The sequence below is a fragment of the Onychostoma macrolepis genome, chromosome 08 (genome assembly GCF_012432095.1).
Source record: "Onychostoma macrolepis isolate SWU-2019 chromosome 08, ASM1243209v1, whole genome shotgun sequence".
NCBI classification, from domain to species: domain Eukaryota; kingdom Metazoa; phylum Chordata; class Actinopteri; order Cypriniformes; family Cyprinidae; genus Onychostoma; species Onychostoma macrolepis.
In genome coordinates, this window is record NC_081162.1 from 10,538,097 (window position 1) to 10,558,296 (window position 20,200).

At 37.0% G+C, this 20,200-nt stretch overlaps 1 protein-coding gene across 2 annotated transcripts; it reads left to right on the top strand.

Annotated features, from left to right (window-relative positions):
• The first annotated feature begins 6,609 nt into the window (after nucleotides 1-6,609).
• Nucleotides 6,610-18,902, top strand: setd1bb (SET domain containing 1B, histone lysine methyltransferase b). 2 transcript variants are annotated; one of them, XM_058783885.1, is made up of 18 exons: nucleotides 6,610-6,881; nucleotides 7,010-7,152; nucleotides 7,320-7,418; nucleotides 7,826-8,090; nucleotides 8,242-8,363; nucleotides 8,449-10,467; nucleotides 10,583-10,738; nucleotides 10,916-11,003; nucleotides 11,311-11,495; nucleotides 11,618-11,708; nucleotides 12,243-12,665; nucleotides 13,123-13,341; nucleotides 15,476-16,650; nucleotides 16,798-16,965; nucleotides 17,728-17,853; nucleotides 18,020-18,139; nucleotides 18,304-18,441; nucleotides 18,581-18,902. In XM_058783885.1, the coding sequence occupies exons 1-18, from the start codon at nucleotides 6,839-6,841 to the stop codon at nucleotides 18,752-18,754; spliced, it is 5,754 nt and encodes a 1,917-aa protein (XP_058639868.1). In that variant the 5' UTR covers nucleotides 6,610-6,838; the 3' UTR covers nucleotides 18,755-18,902. The 2 variants fall into 2 exon arrangements, with proteins under 2 accessions (XP_058639868.1, XP_058639866.1); XM_058783883.1 differs by having other exon boundaries at nucleotides 8,467-10,467.
• Nucleotides 18,903-20,200: the final 1,298 nt, after the last annotated feature.

Below are 20,200 nucleotides of genomic sequence, written 5' to 3' on the forward strand. Positions count from 1 at the left end.
TTCATAGATAGTCTACACACCTACAAATAGAGACACAAAGGTTAGAAACTGTCATGTCATTTTTATTTGTTTAGTGCTTTTAGTGAGCAAGCCAAAGAACATGGTGGGGAAAAACTGTCCATAGGATTTGGTAGTAGTAGTAGTAGTGTGTTTGTGTGTGTGTGTGTGTGGGTGTGTTCTGATTGGTCAGCTTTACATTGTTCCATATTAGCTTTAAAAACAGCTGTTATTCAAATTATGATTAAATTATATACAGAAAGCAATCAAAGAATGCTCACTTTATAATCATTGGAGCTGTCAATCACTTCAATTCATTGTGAGTTCTGCTCTCTTACTGAATATCCTGTTATAATCTATTATCCATTATGTTATAATACAAACACGAGAGTATGAAAGTATACAGGTGCTGGTCATATAGTTAGAATATCATCAAAAAGTTGATTTATTTCACTAATTCCATTCAAAAAGTGAAACTTGTATATTATATTCATTCATTACACACAGACTGATATATTTCAAATGTTTATTTCTTTTAATTTTGATGATTATAACTGACAACTAAGGAAAATCCCAAATTCAGTATCTCAGAAAATTAGAATATTGTGAAAAGGTTCAATATTGAAGACACCTGGTGCCACACTCTAATCAGCTAATTAACTCAAAACACCTGCAAAGGCCTTTAAATGGTCTCTCAGTCTAGTTCTGTAGGCTACACAATCATGGGGAAGACTGCTGACTTGACAGTTGTCCAAAAGACGACCATTGACATGTTGCACAAGGAGGGCAAGACACAAAAAGTCATTGCAAAAGAGGCTGGCTGTTCACAGAGCTCTGTGTCCAAGCACATTAATAGAGAGGTGAAGGGAAGGAAAAGATGTGGTAGAAAAAAAGTGTACAAGCAATAGGGATAACCGCACCCTGGAGAGGATTGTGAAACAAAAGTGGTCCCAGAGTCTGGAGGAAGAGAGGAGAGGCACACAATCCACGTTGCTTGAGGTCCAGTGTAAAGTTTCCACAGTCAGTGATGGTTTGGGGTGCCATGTCATCTGCTGGTGTTGGTCCACTGTGTTTTCTGAGGTCCAAGGTCAACGCAGCCGTATACCAGGAAGTTTTAGAGCACTTCATGCTTCCTGCTGCTGACCAACTTTATGGAGATGCAGATTTCATTTTCCAACAGGACTTGGCACCTGCACACAGTGCCAAAGCAACCAGTATCTGGTTTAAGGACCATGGTATCCCTGTTCTTAATTGGCCAGCAAACTCGCCTGACCTTAACCTCATAGAAAATCTATGTGGTATTGTGAAGAGGAAGATGTGATATGCCAGACCCAACAATGCAGAAGAGCTGAAGGCCACTATCAGAGCAACCTGGGCTCTCATAACACCTGAGCAGTGCCACAGACTGATCGACTCCATGCCACGCCGCATTGCTGCAGTAATTCAGGCAAAAGGAGCCCCAACTAAGTATTGAGTGCTGTACATGCTCATACTTTTCATGTTCATACTTTTCAGTTGGCCAAGATTTCTAAAAATCCTTTCTTTGTATTGGTCTTAAGTAATATTCTAATTTTCTGAGATACTGAATTTGGGATTTTCCTTAGTTGTCAGTTATAATCATCAAAATTAAAAGAAATAAACATTTGAAATATATCAGTCTGTGTGTAATGAATGAATATAATATACAAGTTTCACTTTTTGAATGGAATTAGTGAAATAAATCAACTTTTTGATAAGCTAATAATTTTTTGATAATTTGATTAAGCTAATCTCGAATATTGTCAGCTAAAATTAGCGACAGATGATTTTACAGTCATTTAATATTTAAATACAGTGATTTTTAAACTAGTAATCAGGACTGATAATGAACCGTGTATACATTTGACTCAAGTTCATGACATTAGTTCACAGTCTGTATCTAAAAAGAATAGTTCACATATTTTTTTTTGATTGATGTCAAGCAGGTTTTAAATACCAGTGACAATGAGAAAATTATGGCATTATTTTGCTGAACTATTAGTAAAAAAATTCTGTCTTATCGATATTTACACTAATATTAAGTTCATTGTTTATTTAAATAAGGAATGTAAAATTTGTGTGAGCATGATTGATTGGCTTGTTAATCACTTTAGAATAAATCTTTTTTTTAATCCACAATTTAATTTTTAATGAAAGACAAGTATAAATTAAAAACAAGTGTTGTGTCCTTTTACAGTGTTCTTTGATCGTTATAGTCCATTGTTACTTAGCAGCCCGTCAAAGTTCATTTGACGCTCTCTAAACAGGAGCAGTGTCTTTACCCTGTGTTAGATATGACAGGTTTCTGCCTGTTTTCTCTTATTATATTCATATTCTATGTTCTTGTGGTTGTCAGACTTGATTGTGGTGTGTGGCTGCAGTGAGGGGAGGAGTGAGATAAGTGCATTTAAAATGAACAGTTCTCACTTCTTTTAGTAAATCAGGTGTGTATTTCAGTCATCAAGGTTAACTTACCTTCACGTATTCCCTGAACTCTCGGTTCTTTAATCCAAAACTTGCTTACTCGATGTATGCTGGTCCCAAAATCATTGTAAGTTCACAGTAAAATCATAATAGGCTACTGCACAGTCAACAATATTCACGGTTAACATACAAGACATTCTCATCAAAACGATAAGTCACCATGGAAATGGACACCAACAAAAAGCGTGCCATTCTCCTTTTTTCTTCTTTTGTTTAATGGCGAGTTACATTCTTAGAGTATATCGCCACCTAATTGGTGGTTGTGCAATTTTTTTAATCATATGTTCATGGAAGATTACAAACTCATCAGAAGTGAAAAAAGTTTAAAAATATTTCTAATATTTCTATTTGCTAAGATTTCACCTGGCAGAAAAACAAATGGGCCTACTATTAAAATGAATGTGATGATACCCACTATGACCATTGGATGGCAGCAGAGGATCATTTATTGTGTCATTTGCCATTTCCACTTTGTACTTTTCACATGTTTTGCTAATGGATTTATATTTAGACATAAAATCACAATTATAACATTTAAAAATCTCCTTTTTGTCAAAATTCAGCATTGTTTTGTATTGAAGTATGAAGTAGCAAGAGTTTTCAACTCACTGGATCTACTTGAATCACACAGATGGCCTATTCTGAATTCAAAACGGCAATTTTCAGTGAAAGGTAGCTAGTTTGTATTGTTTACAATCTTCTCAGTTTCTCTCAAATGTAAATCAAATACACATTCACAAACATGAGGTTTTATTTTTATTTTTATTTTTATTTTTGAGCAATAGGGATATTTGCCCTCTTCGGCAGTGGCCAGATTGTTTTTATAGGGGTGGCCAGGAAGGGGCCAGCAACCAGTCTGTGGTGGCACAGAAATCTTCATTATTTCAAAATGTAGCCTATTTGACTATACTGGACTGTTTCATTGCCTAAAACACAACTGAAAACAATTAAATTGTACGTAATTGTAATTGAGAATTTGTGAAGTTGTGCATTAGAACAGGTAATTGAGTGAATATGAAAATTTTTTAATTATTATTTTTGTATTACCTCCAGGTATTTTAATAAAAGGGCTCACTCTAGCTTTATTGCTCAGTCAGTTTGGTTCTGGGTCTCAACACCCCAAAAGCTTGTTCTCATCATTGCCTATCATTGTCGCCTATCATTGCATAGGCCTACTCATGGATGAGACATGCAGATAGTTCAAAGTTTAGTCAACCTTCACTGAATTTTATATAAACAATGAACTAAAAAAAAACAAACAAAAAAAACAGTCGATGTTTAACACTATTAGTTGTCAAAATGAATTCAATTGCAACAGTTTAGTCAAACCTAAATCGAGCTCTGTACAAAGGAAAACAAAAAGCATTCTTTTTTCTCAGAATGTACCAAACTGTTGATTTGGCCACTCTTAATGTTTCTGCTATCTCTCTGATGGATTTGTTTTGTTTTTGAAGCCTAACAATTGTCTGTTTCACTTGTATTGAGAGATCCTTTGACTGCATGATGTGGGTTCACAGCAACAGCTTCCAAATGCAAACAGCACACTCAGAATAAACTCCAGACCGTTTACCTGCTTAATGTAGAAATAATGAAAAAATAGCCCACATCTGTCCATTTGGAATGCAACACGTGATGTTTGTAATACACTGTAAAAAAAAAAAAAAGAAAAAAAAGTTGAGCCAACTTAAAATTTTAAGGCAACCAGCTTCAGCAGATTTTTGAGTTTTATCAACTTGTCGTTTTAAGTTCATACAACAAAAATGTAAGATTCTCCCACAAAAATAAGTTGATGTTTTTACAATAAATACATACGTCTGTTGTAATTACATTTGCCTGTGTTTTATATTGATGAGAAGTGGGTAGGTTTAGGTTTAGGGTAGGAGTGTTAGGTACTCCAAAATAGTAAATATTTATAAAATAATTTTTAGTTATTTTTGTTCTAATTTCTATTTCTACAAATGCGAAGATTTAAACACTGAAGGGGTACCCTGCACCGAGATACTATAGTGTATTGAAATACACTAGATTGCAAGTCATGTTGAGTGAAAAAAATAAAAAAATAAATCAAAATAAAAAAAAGTTAATTCTTGTCCATGAATGTGAATGAGACTGGGTTGGCTGAGATGGTATGCCCATGCTTCTGCACTCCAGACATATTGATGCCAGTGTTGTTAAGTCCAAGATTTTCCCACAGAATTGGGCTACTTTAACATGGCTACCTTAAAATGTTTTTCATGTCCGTGGGTTGAAGCGATCCCAATAACATGATATTTAGCCCCTGGAATGCAAATTTTACCAGAGGAACCCCACCAAAAACGTGTATTTTATCCCCCGGAACCAATTTCTAGACTACTGGGGACCACCTCGAAATGCGATTGAGCAAGTTTTTAATAGAAATTGGGTGGGTTTTGTTGTGAAAACCTGACAACCCTGATTGACGCATCTGCCATCTTGGAACGGTCAATGTGTCATCTCTCACAATAAATCATTGAGAATTTGGATAAACTTTCACAGGTAAGAATGTGTTTGTTTGTGTTTTTAATATATATTAACTTAATATTACAGGTTTTTAAACTATACCTTAAATATGTGACTTCAACGGATCAATAGATAGCAGATATGTTTGTTTCCTTATATCAGAAACATTCTACATAATATGCTTTAATGTGTAGATAAAGGTTGTTTATGTTATATGCATTGATATATTTTGTAATGTGCTAAATTTTAATATGTTTATTTCATATAATGTTTAAATATTATTTTTCCATAAACAAATTTGGTCAAAAACTTGTCAGCCTTGTTGAATGTGTCTCCTGTTTTGAATAAAAGAAATGTAACATGCTGTATTATGAGTTTGTATTAATTTGTTATATTATTTACAAAATAAAAGATATCATAAATTTGGCTTTAAAAACTAGCTTGATATATGTAGTTCTTTAGAGCAAAGAGTTTAATATTTGGGCTCAGATGAAGCAACACACCAGCAGGGCTGTCATTACAACTGAAAATATAGTGAAGAGGTCCTTAGAGGCAAAGGGAGCCATAAAACTGTTTGTTCCAATCCTACTGAATTAGAGACAGGCCTGCAGCGCCAGCATGCTGGTAGAAAATTAAATGAAGGAGAGAAAAGTCATGACCACTCTGAAAATTTGTTGCAAAGAATGAATAAATGAATCATTAAGTAAAATAGTTTTCACTTGTTTGAAACAATGAGCTCATAACTAAGAACAATATTAAAATTCTATTCATTCTTACAGATTTTAATCTTATAGGAGAGTTCACTATGTGCTGGAAAGTACCCACATTTCCCAGGAGATTTTATTCTTATTAGTATAGGGGTGATCTAGGAGTGCTGTAAGGTAAGTTGTAAAACAGTTTAACCACACTCTAAAAAATGCTGGGTTAAATACAATATGGAAATATTATAGACGAACCCAGCGATTGGGTTGTTTTTACCCAGCGGTTGGGTTAATATAGTGAAAACAACCCAGCATGTGTTCTGTCCAATATTTACCCAGCACTGGGTTGTATTTAACCCATGCATTTTTTATGGTTATTAAATTACATAGCCTAACTGAAGTAAGTTAAATCAGCAGATTATTTTGTTTAGTTCAGTACTGTAACATTTACTTAAAACTTTCACTTAAATGTAAAAAAAAAAAAAAAAGTCAGAAATTTCGTGTCTGAGCATTCAATGACTTACCCCATAATACTGGACCCTCAATACAGATAAGGCCAAATATAGCCATTTGCCACAATTGTAAAAATGATTGGGGTTATATGTGTTGTCTGTTATGTTTTTAATCTATCATTTAGCCTATGTATTTGTTGAGTAATTTCCACAACGTAAAATTCTGTTTTAAAATAAAATGTTTCCATAGATTCACAACCAACTCCACCCGCTGTTACAACTCACCTTGTTCGTAGAGTAGGTTAAAACAAGCATTCTTTGTAGCCTACTTTATTAAATAAATCAAGTTTAGAGATAATAATATTTTATAACTTTAATTTGGAATAGGCCTATTAATAACGACGATGACGACGACGACGATGATGATAAATAATAATAATAACATGTTTTTTTGAATGCATTTATTTCGTTTATCTATTTGATTTGCGGATCCGCAGTGATCTCCAGTCTTCTGTCCAGATGACAGCGCGGGTGTGGCGGCAGGTTCCTCCCACCTGTTGTGCAGCAGTGATGCGCGGCTCCTCTGGGGAGACACGTAAGACCTACAGTGTACTCCTGACAACGGCCTCCTGATATTTACAGGAAATATCGTTTTAATCAGCGTCTTATAAAGAGTCATTTACTATCATTGTACAATGACTGCGAATCATGTACGAAAGCGTCGAAAAGGAGGGTCAACGAAAAGATAACGGTAAGAAATAAAGCTGCAGCCTATCAAAATATCTGTTAGTAGCAGGCCTACTTATTATATTCATGACTCAGAGCTTCCGTCGTGTGAAAACGCTACTTTTCATTGTGTGCTGTGATTTTCAATTTTAGATTTATTAGTCAAAACCGATAGTTGTGATCCCCTGGAAGACGCAACTCCAAACTGGAGTTGTTACAAACTGATTATTGATCCGGTTTTGAACGGCGGAAGTCAGAAATTGTACCGCTATGATGGACAGCACTTCAGCGCACCGGTAAGTACATCTGGTTTTAAGCAGAACAAAAAAATAGCTACTAATATTTGTATAGATGTTAACATAAAAAAAATAGTTATCCAACTTAATGAGATCTAATCCTATTTACACTGTATAGTTGTATTCTGCATTGTACAAATGAAGCTTACTAAATTGTTGTCCGCCAGCATCCTGAATGTTTCCCTGTGGATGTTATACGAGATCCCAGAATTGCACGTTTTTGGACAAAATTCAAAGAAGCAGATCTCCCAGTCCCCAAATTTAAGGTTAGTACTATGTTAATTAAAAAAAAAAAAAAAAAAAAAAATTATAATAAACATGTAACCCTCATGTTATATTGGTATTTACTTTCTTTGTGTTTAGGGTCCCTGAGAAAATAAAATGTGTAAACATATTCTTTATTATGTGTTTTCATTAATGTATCTATATATCTATCTATCTTACTTATCCAATTTAACATTGTTCCTCTGACTTTCTGATAAAAGTGTTTTTTTTTTTTTTTTAAGAAAGGTGATTGTGATTGGTAGTGTTATCAAACTTATAGTCGTTTCTCAAAAGTAACAAACAGATGTTAATGTATGCTATCTGACCAATTAAAATTTCCTTTGGGTTTCTCGCATCCAAAACACAACAACAAAAATAATGCCATATGTCAATAAACCCTTTTTTTTAGGTTGATGAGAATTATGTTGGAGCACCGAAGGAGCTGACATTTGCAAGGCTTAATGACAACATTAGGGATGGATTCCTATCTGAAATGTGTACAAACTTTGGAGAGGTTCAAGATTTGAAAGTTTTATACAATCCAAAGAATAAGAAGCATTTAGGAATAGCGAAAGTTATTTTTGAATCTGTAAAGGCAGCAAATAATGCAGTAAAAAACCTCCACAACACTTCTGTGATGGGAAACAACATCCATGTAGAGTTTGACCCCAAAGGTACATTTCTACCTTTATTTTTTTCTATAATACCTTGTTAGTATCTTCTAAATAAAATAAAATATTTCATGAACACGTATGCGGTCTGTATTAATTACAGGATTTACTGTATTTGCATGCATTACATGATTCATGATCTTCATTACTTTAGGTGTGAAGAGGAACCGATACTTCCGGATGCTTGTTAGTGGTTTATATACACCTTTTACTCTCCCTGTTGGAGAAGAGGCCTGGGGACCCCAGTCACCATCCTCGTTCACTGACTCTTTAACTGTGAGTACAAGACGTTGCTTGACAAATTATTTTTATTATTATTTTGGAAACCTGTCTGGATTTATTGTTTTAGTTCACTTGTAAGTATCTTTCAACATTTCAGGAGTGTGAACCACTGAAGAAGCTGACTTACACATTATCATCATCATCGTCGTCAATATGTAATGGCTCCCCTTCGTTGGATTGTTCTACTCCTTTATCCATGGATACTGCCTACTCCAGCATGCTTCAGGACACACCCAGTAGCTTCTGGCAGACCCCTCAATACCAAGATACCCCCTGCACCCCTTCTCTGACCCACAGTAGACCAGGCACACCATCTCAGTGTGAAAAGACCCCAAATGAATCAACACCGATAAACAGTGCCTCCAGTGTCCCTTTTATTCAATCCATCCCAAACATCTCACAGCTTCAGCCTGATCATGTTACTCAACCAGCCTCAAGTAAACCTAGCATTATTCAAGGTGCTGTGCAAAACTTTTGGAAGCTTGGTGGAGCTCCTTGTCAAAATGGCAGCTTTTCAAATAGACAAAGAACTCCAGGACGCAATCCTCACTTTAGCAACCATGTTCGTAGAGGACACCGGGTCAGACCTCTTGAGAGCAAGTACCAAAACGCATATAACCGTAGGCCACAGCACCACTATATACATAGACCTGTATATAGGGGAGCTCATTACCACTCTGGATCTACAGCCAGTCAACTGCCTTTTAGAAAATTTCAGGATGCTTCAACTACACCATCACATTCGGATAAGCTCACAGGCCAATACTTTTCTGGCTCAATCAAGGGCCTCAGTGTTAATCACAGATCTGTTGGTGAAGATCCTCCATCCCCTCCTAATTTAGATATTCTGCCTCAAAAGGCTATTGGAGTGGATTTTCGTTACATTCTTCCTGATATACAGATAAATGAAAATAAGTCAGAAAATCATTTCAGTGGTACTCAAGAACCTTGTAAGACAGCCCATGAGGTGAACCAAAATCATTGTCCACCACAAGGCCAGTCTTCTCACTCATATACCCCAAAGCCGTGTTCTTCCTCTGAAACCACAGAAGATCTTTCAGAGCCTATAGTGCACTGTCCTTCTCCTGAATCTGAATCTCCTGCTCTGGAATCAAAGCCTGACAGCCTGGACTCTCGCATCCAGATGCTTCTTAGTGGTGGAAGTCCAGTTCTGCCTCTTCTGAACCAAGAAAGTTCAGACTCAGAGACTTCAGCTACTGAAGAGGGTGGTACAGACTATCATCCTCAACCTTCTCCCAAAGATCCCAGCCCCTCTCCTTCTCGTTCCACAGATGTTGTCCTAAACTGTGACCAAACATCATCTATTGTGAGTAATAATGGCTCTCATCCAAGAGAAAGTTTATCTGGCATTGATGATGTGAGTCTCACTTCACTCTGTGATGTGGGAAAAGAAGACCATGAACTTCAATCAGCTAAGAAGCCCAAGGTCAACCCAGATGAAGTTGAAGATACTTCAGATCAGCCGTGTAGTATACCAGTGATCTGCAGTAACAGGAGCTCTTTACCTCCGACTATACTTCAAATGCCCCCACCTCCAATCATTATATCACCATCTGCTCACTACCCCTCCCTTCCATCTCCTAATTTACCTCCTCCACCTATGGCTCCATTGTTACCTGGATACACTCTGCCTAGTTCTTCTTGTTCATTATACCCTCCTCCAAAGATCCAGCAAGTCTGTAGGCCATCCAATTGGCAGGGTAGCCAAGTACCTCTTCCCATTCCTACTAGAATAACACAAGGGCAAACCTCATTCTCACCTCCCTTCCTCCCTCCAACCTTCAATTTCATGACTCATCGCCCACCATTCCCTTCCGCTGGGTGTTCATCTACAATGTTGAGGTACAGGCCACCTTGGCCTCCACCCCCCATGCCCAGGTTTGACCCCTCAGTACCTCCACCAGGTTATGTCCCTATGGATGAATCACCCCATAAGGCAACAGTGGATGGAGTTCTAGCTGTTGTCGCTTCAGAGCTGCGGGCTAGCATAAAGAAAGACATGCATCGCAGGATGGTTGAGATTGTTGCCTTCAAAGCGTTTGATCAGTGGTGGGATGATAAAGAACAGGCAGCTAAGGTGGGAATTGCATCTTATTTCAGCTGTAGTGATAAACTGTGTAATGTCAATCTTTATTTCCATTACCATTTCAACATTGCTTTCATATACTGTTCATCATGTTGTACACCTCCAGGTATCCACCCCAACTGTTAAATCGGGAGGAAATAAAGATACAATGCTCAGACCAATGCAGCAGAGCCTAAGAATGGGGAATGCAGGGGTTGAAGGCTCTGTATTGGGCACAGGAAAAATAAGTCTGCATGGTGGCATCAAACTACCATCTTTTAAGGTACAAACTTGGTATTTCAGTAAATTCCAAGATATACAGAAGATATCTTGACTATGATTATGTTTTTACTATGATTTAGTATGTATTATCCATTTTAGTATTGCCTGTGCTATCATAAAATTTATATCAAACAGTAATATAAAAGGTTTATGATATCTGATTTGTGTTAATGCTCAGTTAAAGAGGAAGGATCCATTAACTGAAGCCTTTAGTGATGTCAAAAGGATCTGCCCTTCTCCTGGTCTTGAGCACTCGGAGGATGAAGGTTAGTTTGGAACGCTGTTTCACTTGGTTTTATAAAAACCCTTGATGTTTGAGTGTGGAAAAATGATCTGTTTTCTACAGAATCCTGCTCCTACTTTAGAGATAAAAAGATGACTGTGACTTTATATAGCATCTTCCGATTGTGATTCCACAATGTTACTTTATTTCTTAATCTTACTTTTATTTCACTATTACCATTTTTATTACTGTTATTACCGTTTGCACCTGTCTCCACCTGAGTTTGCAGTCTACTTACATTTAAAGTAATCTTACACAATGACGAAATATGGTAAACCTTTATTTTAAAGAATCAGAGCAGCAAACAGCCGTAGATAATGTTGAAGAGGACACAACCAAAAATTCCAGTGAAGACACTATGGTGAAACGCAGGCATTCCAGGCCTCTGGTGTTAGATAGTGAAGAGGAAGAAGATGAAGAGAATTCTGACAAAGCAGAGAATCCAAAATCTGAGGAAGCTCATGTGTCTACTCAGGTGTTGTTTCACTTTTTATAAACAAATATGTACTTGTATAAAAAGTAATATTTAAGCTGAAATTGTGATCATTTACCGGTCACAAATGGACACGAGTTTAATGGTGTCATTGTGTTTTTCAGGAGGGTAAAGCGATGTCAGTTGATGAAGTACATAAAGATGAGAAGAGTGATCCCAGTGGTATCATAGAGGATGAAGATCACTCAGATACAGGTATTTACTGATATCTGTTAATTGTAATAAAATAATTGTATTTCTGTACTGTATATATATTCAGTATATTTTATACAAATATAAACACTACCATTCAAAAGTATGGGAACAGCAGAATGCATTAAAATAAATAAAAGAGTCAGCAAATATGTTTATAATGTTACAAAAATATTTTAAATAAATGCTAATAAACTTTCTGTTCATCAAAAAATCCGAAAAACCCCCAAAAATCAGTTTCCACAAATCAGCACAACTTAAGCGTCATATTAGCATATTAGAATGATTTGTGAAGGATCATGTGACATTGAAGACTGAAGTAATGCTTTGCTGTCACAGGAATAAATTATATTTTAAAATATATGGAAATGAATGCTTTTACTGTATTGTTAATCAAATAAATGCAGTCTTGGTGAACATAAGAGATGACAACAACAAATAATCTTACTGAACCCAAACTTCTGTAGAGAATTTTAAAATAATTATATTTTCTACATCTTGTATGATACATTTATTGTATGTTTTTATATATTTCAGATACTATCAGTCACACAAGTTCAAACTCATCTGCTTCTAAAAGCCAAGGATACGACTCCTTAGCCTCTCCCAGAACTGTCTCTGACTCTTCAGCTTCTTCTCCATCTGTTATTGACTCCTCAGTTTCCTCTAGATCTGTTTTTGACTCCTCAGATGACAGAAACGATGATTCCTCAGACTCTCTGTCTTCTGGGGAGGACGATCAGTTGGATGGTGAACATTCTTTTACTGAAACTCCACATGAGGACAGAAAAATAGAAGAGACTATATGGATTTCTTCAGATGAGGATGAAAATGAAAACCAGGAGATCATTCACACTCCTATTTACTCATCTTTTACACAATGGGAAGAAGATCTTGACCCCCCTGTGACCCCATCTGCTCCAGATTTAGTAGAAAGTGATGTGGAACATGAATTGTTCGGTTAGTTTATAGATTTTCTGTTTTCACATAAAGCACAAATCAACCCCCATGTTTCCAAAATGAAAATAAAAAAATCAAATATATGTATATATATATATGTCCTCTAGAGGTCACTGTTTAGACAAGACATGCATTTTTATCTTCATCTGTATTGTTATTTTTTAGAGATGATAAATCATAACTTAATCAAAGTTTTGAACTGGACATTTATAACAACTGGTTTTTTTGTTGTTGTTGTTGTTGTTGCATTATTTACATTATATTACAAGGAGAATGTATGTGTTTCAGTTATCTGCGCATCAGATGTTTTTGAGAATTCTTAATATTTTCTCATAGCTATATCAGAGCTAGTTTTCTGATCCAATTGGTGTAGCAAAACATTAAATACCATTTATATTTAAATAAATATTTAAATCATCAGTTTTGACAAATGTCATTTGTGGTTCGGCTCTTGCAGATTTGGATCCAGCTAGCACAGAAGACCCAGAGGAGGAACTGAGCGTTAGAGTTTATATGCAAGGTCTGAAACTACCTGAGCCTCTCAGATACACCTTACAGGACCCAGTTAAACACTGTTTAACAAACAAACTAAAGCTCCCAGACCCGGTGATATTCTTTTCAGACCAGGAGTCAGAGCTGCCAAGCCCACCGTCTCCCACATACAGAGAACTGTCAGGTATGGTTTACTCTTCACTGATCCATTTCTACAAGCAGGTTTACACAAAATAGCTAAATTAAGCCAATAAAAGGTAAAGTAAGGGAAATAGTGCCTTACAAACCCACAGTGAACATGCCGAAAACATTTGATTTTGATTTTCTAGTTCATATCTAACACAAAAAAATACAAGCAAACACATGCACATACATACAGTGGGGCAAAAAAGTATTTAGTCAGCCACCAATTGTGCAAGTTCTCCCACTTGGAAAGATGAGAGAGGCCTGTAATTTTCATCATAGGTATACCTCAACTATGAGAGACAAAATGAGAAAAAAAAATCCAGAAAATCACATTGTAGGATTTTTAAAGAATTTATTTGCAAATTATGGTGGAAAATAAGTATTTGGTCAATAACAAAATTTCATCTCAATACTTTGTTATATACCCTTTGTTGGCAATGACAGAGGTCAAACGTTTTCTGTAAGTCTTCACAAGGTTTTCACACACTGTTGCTGGTATTTTGGCCCATTCCTCCGTGCAGATCTCCTCTAGAGCAGTAATGTTTTGGGGCTGTCGCTGGGCAACACGGACTTTCAGCTCCCTCCAAAGATTTTCGATGGGGTTGAGATCTGGAGACTGGCTAGGCCACTCCAGGACCTTGAAATGCTTCTTCTGAAGCCACTCCTTCGTTGCCAGGCGGTGCGTTTGGGATCATTGTCATGCTGAAAGACCCAGCCACGTTTCATCTTCAATGCCCTTGCTGATGGAAGGAGGTTTTCACTCAAAATCTCACGATACATGGCCCCATTCATTCTTTCGTTTACACGGATCAGTCGTCCTGGTCCCTTTGCAGAAAAACAGCCCCAAAGCATGATGTTTCCACCCCCATGCTTCACAGTAGGTATGGTGTTCTTTGGATGCAACTCAGCATTCTTTCTCCTCCAAACACGACAAGTTGAGTTTTTACCAAAAAGTTATATTTTGGTTTCATCTGATTCTCCCAATCCTCTTCTGGATCATCCAAATGCTTCAGACTTCAGACGGGCCCGGACATGTACTGGCTTAAGCAGGGGGACACGTCTGGCACTGCAGGATTTGAGGCCTTTGTTACTTTGGTCCCAGCTCTCTGCAGGTCATTCACTAGGTCCCCCCGTGTGGTTCTGGGATTTTTGCTCACAGTTCTTGTGATCATTTTGACCCCACGGGGTGAGATCTTGCGTGGAGCCCCAGATCGAGGGAGATTATCAGTAGTCTTGTATGTCTTCCATTTTCTAATAATTGCTCCCACAGTTGATTTCTTCACACCAAGCTGCTTACCTATTGCAGATTCAGTCTTCCCAGCCTGGTGCAGGTCTACAATTTTGTTTCTGGTGTCCTTTGACAGCTCTTTGGTCTTGGCCATGGTGGAGTTTGGAGTTGGACTGTTTGAGGTTGTAGACAGGTGTCTTTTATACTGATAACAAGTTCAAACAGATGCCATTAATACAGGTAACGAGTGGAGGACAGAGGAGCCTCTTAAAGAAGTTACAGGTCTGTGAGAGCCAGAAATCCTACAATGTGATTTTCTGGATTTTTTTTTTCTCATTTTGTCTCTCATAGTTGAGGTATGCCTATGATGAAAATTACAGGCGTCTCTCATCTTTTTAAGTGGGAGAACTTGCACAATTGGTGTCTGACTAAATACTTTTTTGCCCCACTGTATACATGTAAATATGATCATATGATCATTTTACCATTTTATTTTTGTGTCTAAATAATAATTATTATGTTATTATATATTAGTTTATATATTTCTATATTTTTACATTTTGCAATAATATATAACAAACTTATAGGGCTGCCGTTAAATAAAATCCTATATATAATCAGGTTTTTGCGCCATAATAAAGTAGTAAAAAACAAAAATGTATTACAGTATATGCTGTTATATTGTAATAATGTTACTCTCCATTATGCAGTATTACTGTAATTTTGGATGATTCAACTGTTTCAAACATTTTTGTATTACATTTGTTTTGTAATCTTTATATTTTCAACCATTTTTGCATTATATAGACTTACATTATATTTGCATATTTGTTATAACAGACAATTAAATAAATAATCAACAGTTTATCAAGTAGTTGCAGAATCTGTATCTTTCTGCTTTCAGATGATTTGGAGACACAATACACTTCAGATTCAGAGGACCAGAGAGTCATTACAGAAACACTGGAGGATTCTGAGAACCTCAGACCCATCACACCCACTGGATCCTTGTCTGATAGAGACCCTGAAATGGAGCTGGGACTGCGGTTTTCACCTCCTACTATTGAGGAGGTGGAGCTGCCTCACACACCTGGTGGATGTCTGGAAATGGAGGAGACTGAGGATCATTTTTTACCTCCAGGGCCACCTACACCACTACCACTTCCTCCTTCTCCCACAGGCATCCAGGAATTTCCCTTCTCACCCGTTTACCACTGTCCTCCTCTCCCTTCCTCATACCCCATGTATGAGGAAATACCAAAAACACCAGGCAGGGTCAATGGTCCACGCCACGTTTATCACTCTGAGGGAATAACACCAGCGGGATTACTGCAAGAGACCTCACTGAGAATGGGAAGCCCCTGTAACCCCGTTCTGTCTCCATGTGCTGACAGCGGGATCCCGAGGACTCCAGGGAGAGACATGTCTCCATCTCCACCTGTCCGAACCCATAGAGAGCTGTGGGCTAGTGGACTCCATCATCACAACTCTGGTTTTGCACAGTCAGAGGGGCAAACTAATCATTTCAGTATAAATAGTAGTCATGCACCTCATGACTGTCATATCTCCTCAGGTCGAACAGCTTGTTTAGACACGGCACGCTTGAAAAGGCGACGAGAGCGGCTTAAAATGAGAAGACGAATAATTGAATTACAACGGACAAGACAATACACAAATATAAATACTCATTCACCCTTACAAGTGAACAATGTGACAACAAAATCTTCTTCAAATCAGGTTTTGGGGCCTTTGGATTGTGTCTCAGATATTAGGACTGAGCAAAAACCACCAGAATCCCATAGACAAACTACATCAACAGAGGACAGACATCAACAGAGTGAGAATCAAAGGCTTCAGGAGAGTTCTTATGTGTGGAGAAGGTGGAGAGAACCTTCATCCACATGTCCCCTCATCTTCTCTCCACGTTCTGAGAGAAGAGAGAAGCTGGTCCTTCATGCTGTGTGGACTAAGGGGGTAAATGAGGAGGAGATCAATCACCTGAAGGCCACTTATGAGAGGCTTGTGGTGGAGGATAAAGAATGTGATTGGTTGAACAGCACACGCTGGGTCCCACATCCTCATATCCTTAAACACATAATACATGTCATAGTCACAGTACTTGATAATGTATTTTTTATCCAGTGGACTAATGTGTTAAAATATATCGTGTCAAATATATTTTCCATATGCATGTTGCTCTGTTGTTTGTTCCTTGACTCTGTTGCACCAACCAGCACTCCTGACGACAGGCCAAGAAGATGGCAGGATGGAATCAGGAATCATGTGACAGGTTGTGCACGCAGTGAGGGTTATTACTTCATCAGCAAGAGGGAAAAGCTGCGATATCTCAGGGATGAGCTTTCTGCTTCAGAAGAGTTTATTTCAAATAATCAGGTGAGAAAGAAACAGTGCTGTTATTGTTAACTGAAACCTTAACAAATTGTTTTCGGTAATTGAAATAAAGCTGAAATAAAATAAAACAAACATCAGATGAACAACTTAAACAAAAATGATGCTGCCTTGGAGCTACATGAAATAAGTTGCAGCTGAAATACTAAAATGACTAAAATTTAATCAAACCTATATAAACCCACCAAAACTAAGAAAAACAACATTACTGAAACTTATTAAAATTACAAGGAAAACTGAAATGTGAATAAGTAAAAAGTAATTAAAAATATTAATAAATACAATTATAGTAAACTAAAAATAATGCTGACGTAATACTGGAAAGAAAATTGTGCTTTATTTATTTGTCTGTTACGGTTGCCATTCATTTGTAAATATATAAACACGTTTAAAGACCTTAAAAATACCATCAGTTATTTCTCTGCATTATGTCTATTTAAAGATGCGCCATTTTTTCACTTCCAAAAAGTTTTACTTGTAAACAAATACAACTCACATGAAATGTAAACTCGAAGAAAAAAAAAAAAAAAAGTTTTATTCTACCATGTCCACCATGTTGTGTCGTAATCATGCATGTTGTGCAGTTTGACCAATTTACTGTCATGAACAAAAACTTTATGCATCCACACCAGTAGGTGTCAGTATAAAGTCCAAGACCAAGATGTTTTCATGAATATGTCAAGTCTTGAAATTCATGACTTAATGCACTTTTAAAAGTAATTTGAGATTATATGATGATCTATGCAGGGGAAAAGTGTGCCAGCTCAGATTCCATCTTCATCCAGATCAGGATCAGAACTCAGAGCAGAACAGCGTCGCCTGTTGTCATCCTTCAGCTGTGACAGCGACCTCCTCAAATTCAACCAACTCAAGGTGAGACGGACCAGCTGTCCTAGTGCTAACAACAGTATAACACAACTAAAGAGATGGTAGAATAACCAGAAACACCAAAATCTTCCACAACAGCACTATTTTGCTACTTCATTTTTTTATTTTTTATATGGTCCACAAGGAGTGTAAATATTTTCCCTCTTTACAGTTCCGTAAGAAGAAGCTGCGTTTTGGTAGGAGTCGTATTCACGACTGGGGGCTGTTTGCAGAGGAACCTATTGCTGCAGATGAAATGATAATTGAATATGTAGGCCAGAGCATTCGACAGGTGAGATACACAATACACAATCTGAACTTAAAACACATATTTAGATATTTCAGCACTCATTTCTGAGTTAAATCATCAGTGATTTCTTTTTTTAAAGCTATAAATGTTTTGCAAATTCACAAGTTCCGGTATATTTTTTATTATATTCCAAATTCTGCTTGTAGGTGATTGCAGACATGCGTGAAAGGCGCTATGAAAATGAAGGTATTGGAAGCAGTTATCTTTTCCGAGTCGACCAGGACACTATCATTGATGCAACCAAGTGCGGTAACCTGGCAAGATTCATCAATCACAGTTGTAATGTAAGACCAAAATGATGTGTTTTTAAGTAACTAGCCATAATACATTGTCAATATGCCAAATAATTATTTTTGTTGTTTAGCATTTAGTATGAATGTAATTAATTCTATGTTTACTGGTTTTGTGTTTTTCCTTCCATAGCCAAACTGCTATGCCAAAATCATCACTGTCGAAGCTCAAAAGAAGATAGTCATCTACTCTCGGCAACCTATTGGTGTAAATGAAGAGATCACTTACGATTACAAATTCCCTATTGAGGATGAGAAGATCCCCTGCCTGTGTGCCGCAGAGAACTGTAGAGGAACCCTCAATTAGACAAGGACTGATCTTGCACACTCAAAGTATTAGCAGTAAACAAGTTTCAGTTAACATGAACCTGTTCTATAAGTCTGTGAGGAATAAGGGTTTTAAATATATTCACAAGGACGTAACATCATTTTTCACAGGGGCAAATGACAATCTAACATGCTAGTTCACTGGTAAAATGTGATTTTCATCATGTTAATTATTAGATTGTTTGGATTAAAGTTAAATATGCTTTCATGAGTTTTATTGTGAAATATAAATGAAAATAAAAAGTATATGTATTTTTCCAAATAAATGTTTTTTTCTGCATGCTATCAAACTTTACTCTAAATACACTATTTAGTATTACACTTGGCGGTGAATAATTAAAAATATACCTTCATTACAATAATGCAAACAAGAGATTTGATTACCTTGCTATTTTGCTTACTTCCCTATACATAGCATAAAGACAAAAAAATAAAAAAGATATTGTAACTGTTTCACAAGTAGGCTACTTAAGTGTTGCCAACTAATTTTCAGATAAAGTTGCTAAAGGAAGGTCGATTTGTTGCTAAAAGTTGCTAAATGACGTGATATCATTGCGCGATTAAATAAATATATTTTAAAATATATATATTTGATATACAGTGGGTACGGAAAGTATTCAGAGCCCCTTAAATTTTTCACTCTTTGTTATATTGCAACCATTTGCTAAAATCATTTAAGTTCATTTTTTTCCCTCATTAATGTACACACAGCACCCCATATTGACAGAAAAACACAGAATTGTTGACATTTTTGCAGATTTATTAAAAAAGAAAAACTGAAATATCACGTGGTCCTAAGTATTCAGACCCTTTGCTCAGTATTTAGTAGAAGCACCCTTTCGATCTAATACAGCCATGAGTCTTTTTGGGAAAGATGCAACAAGTTTTTCACACCTGGATTTGGGGGTCCTCTGCCATTCCTCCTTGTAGATCCTCTCCAGTTCTGTCAGGTTGGATGGTAAACGTTGGTGGACAGCCATTTTTAGGTCTCTCCAGAGATGCTCAATTGGGTTTAAGTCAGGGCTCTGGCTGGGCCATTCAAGAACAGTCACGGAGTTGTTGTGAAGCCACTCCTTCATTATTTTAGCTGTGTGCTTAGGGTCATTGTCTTGTTGGAAGGTAAACCTTCGGCCCAGTCTGAGGTCCTGAGCACTCTGGAGAAGGTTTTCGTCCAGGATATCCCTGTACTTGGCCGCATTCATCTTTCCCTCGATTGCAACCAGTCGTCCTGTCCCTGCAGCTGAAAAACACCCCCACAGCATGATGCTGCCACCACCATGCTTCACTGTTGGGACTGTATTGGACAGGTGATGAGCAGTGCCTGGTTTTCTCCACACATACAGCTTAGAATTAAGGCCAAAAAGTTCTATCTTGGTCTCATCAGACCAGAGAATCTTATTTCTCACCATCTTGGAGTCCTTCAGGT

Coding starts and splice junctions, on each gene's coding strand:
- setd1bb (XM_058783885.1), top strand. CDS start 6,839: ATGTACGAAAGCGTCGAAAAGGAGGGTCAACGAAAAGATAACG. Junction 7,419..7,825: donor TCCCAGTCCCCAAATTTAAG/GTTAGTACTATG, acceptor CCTTTTTTTTAG/GTTGATGAGAATTATGTTGG. Junction 16,966..17,727: donor AGTTTATTTCAAATAATCAG/GTGAGAAAGAAA, acceptor TGATCTATGCAG/GGGAAAAGTGTGCCAGCTCA.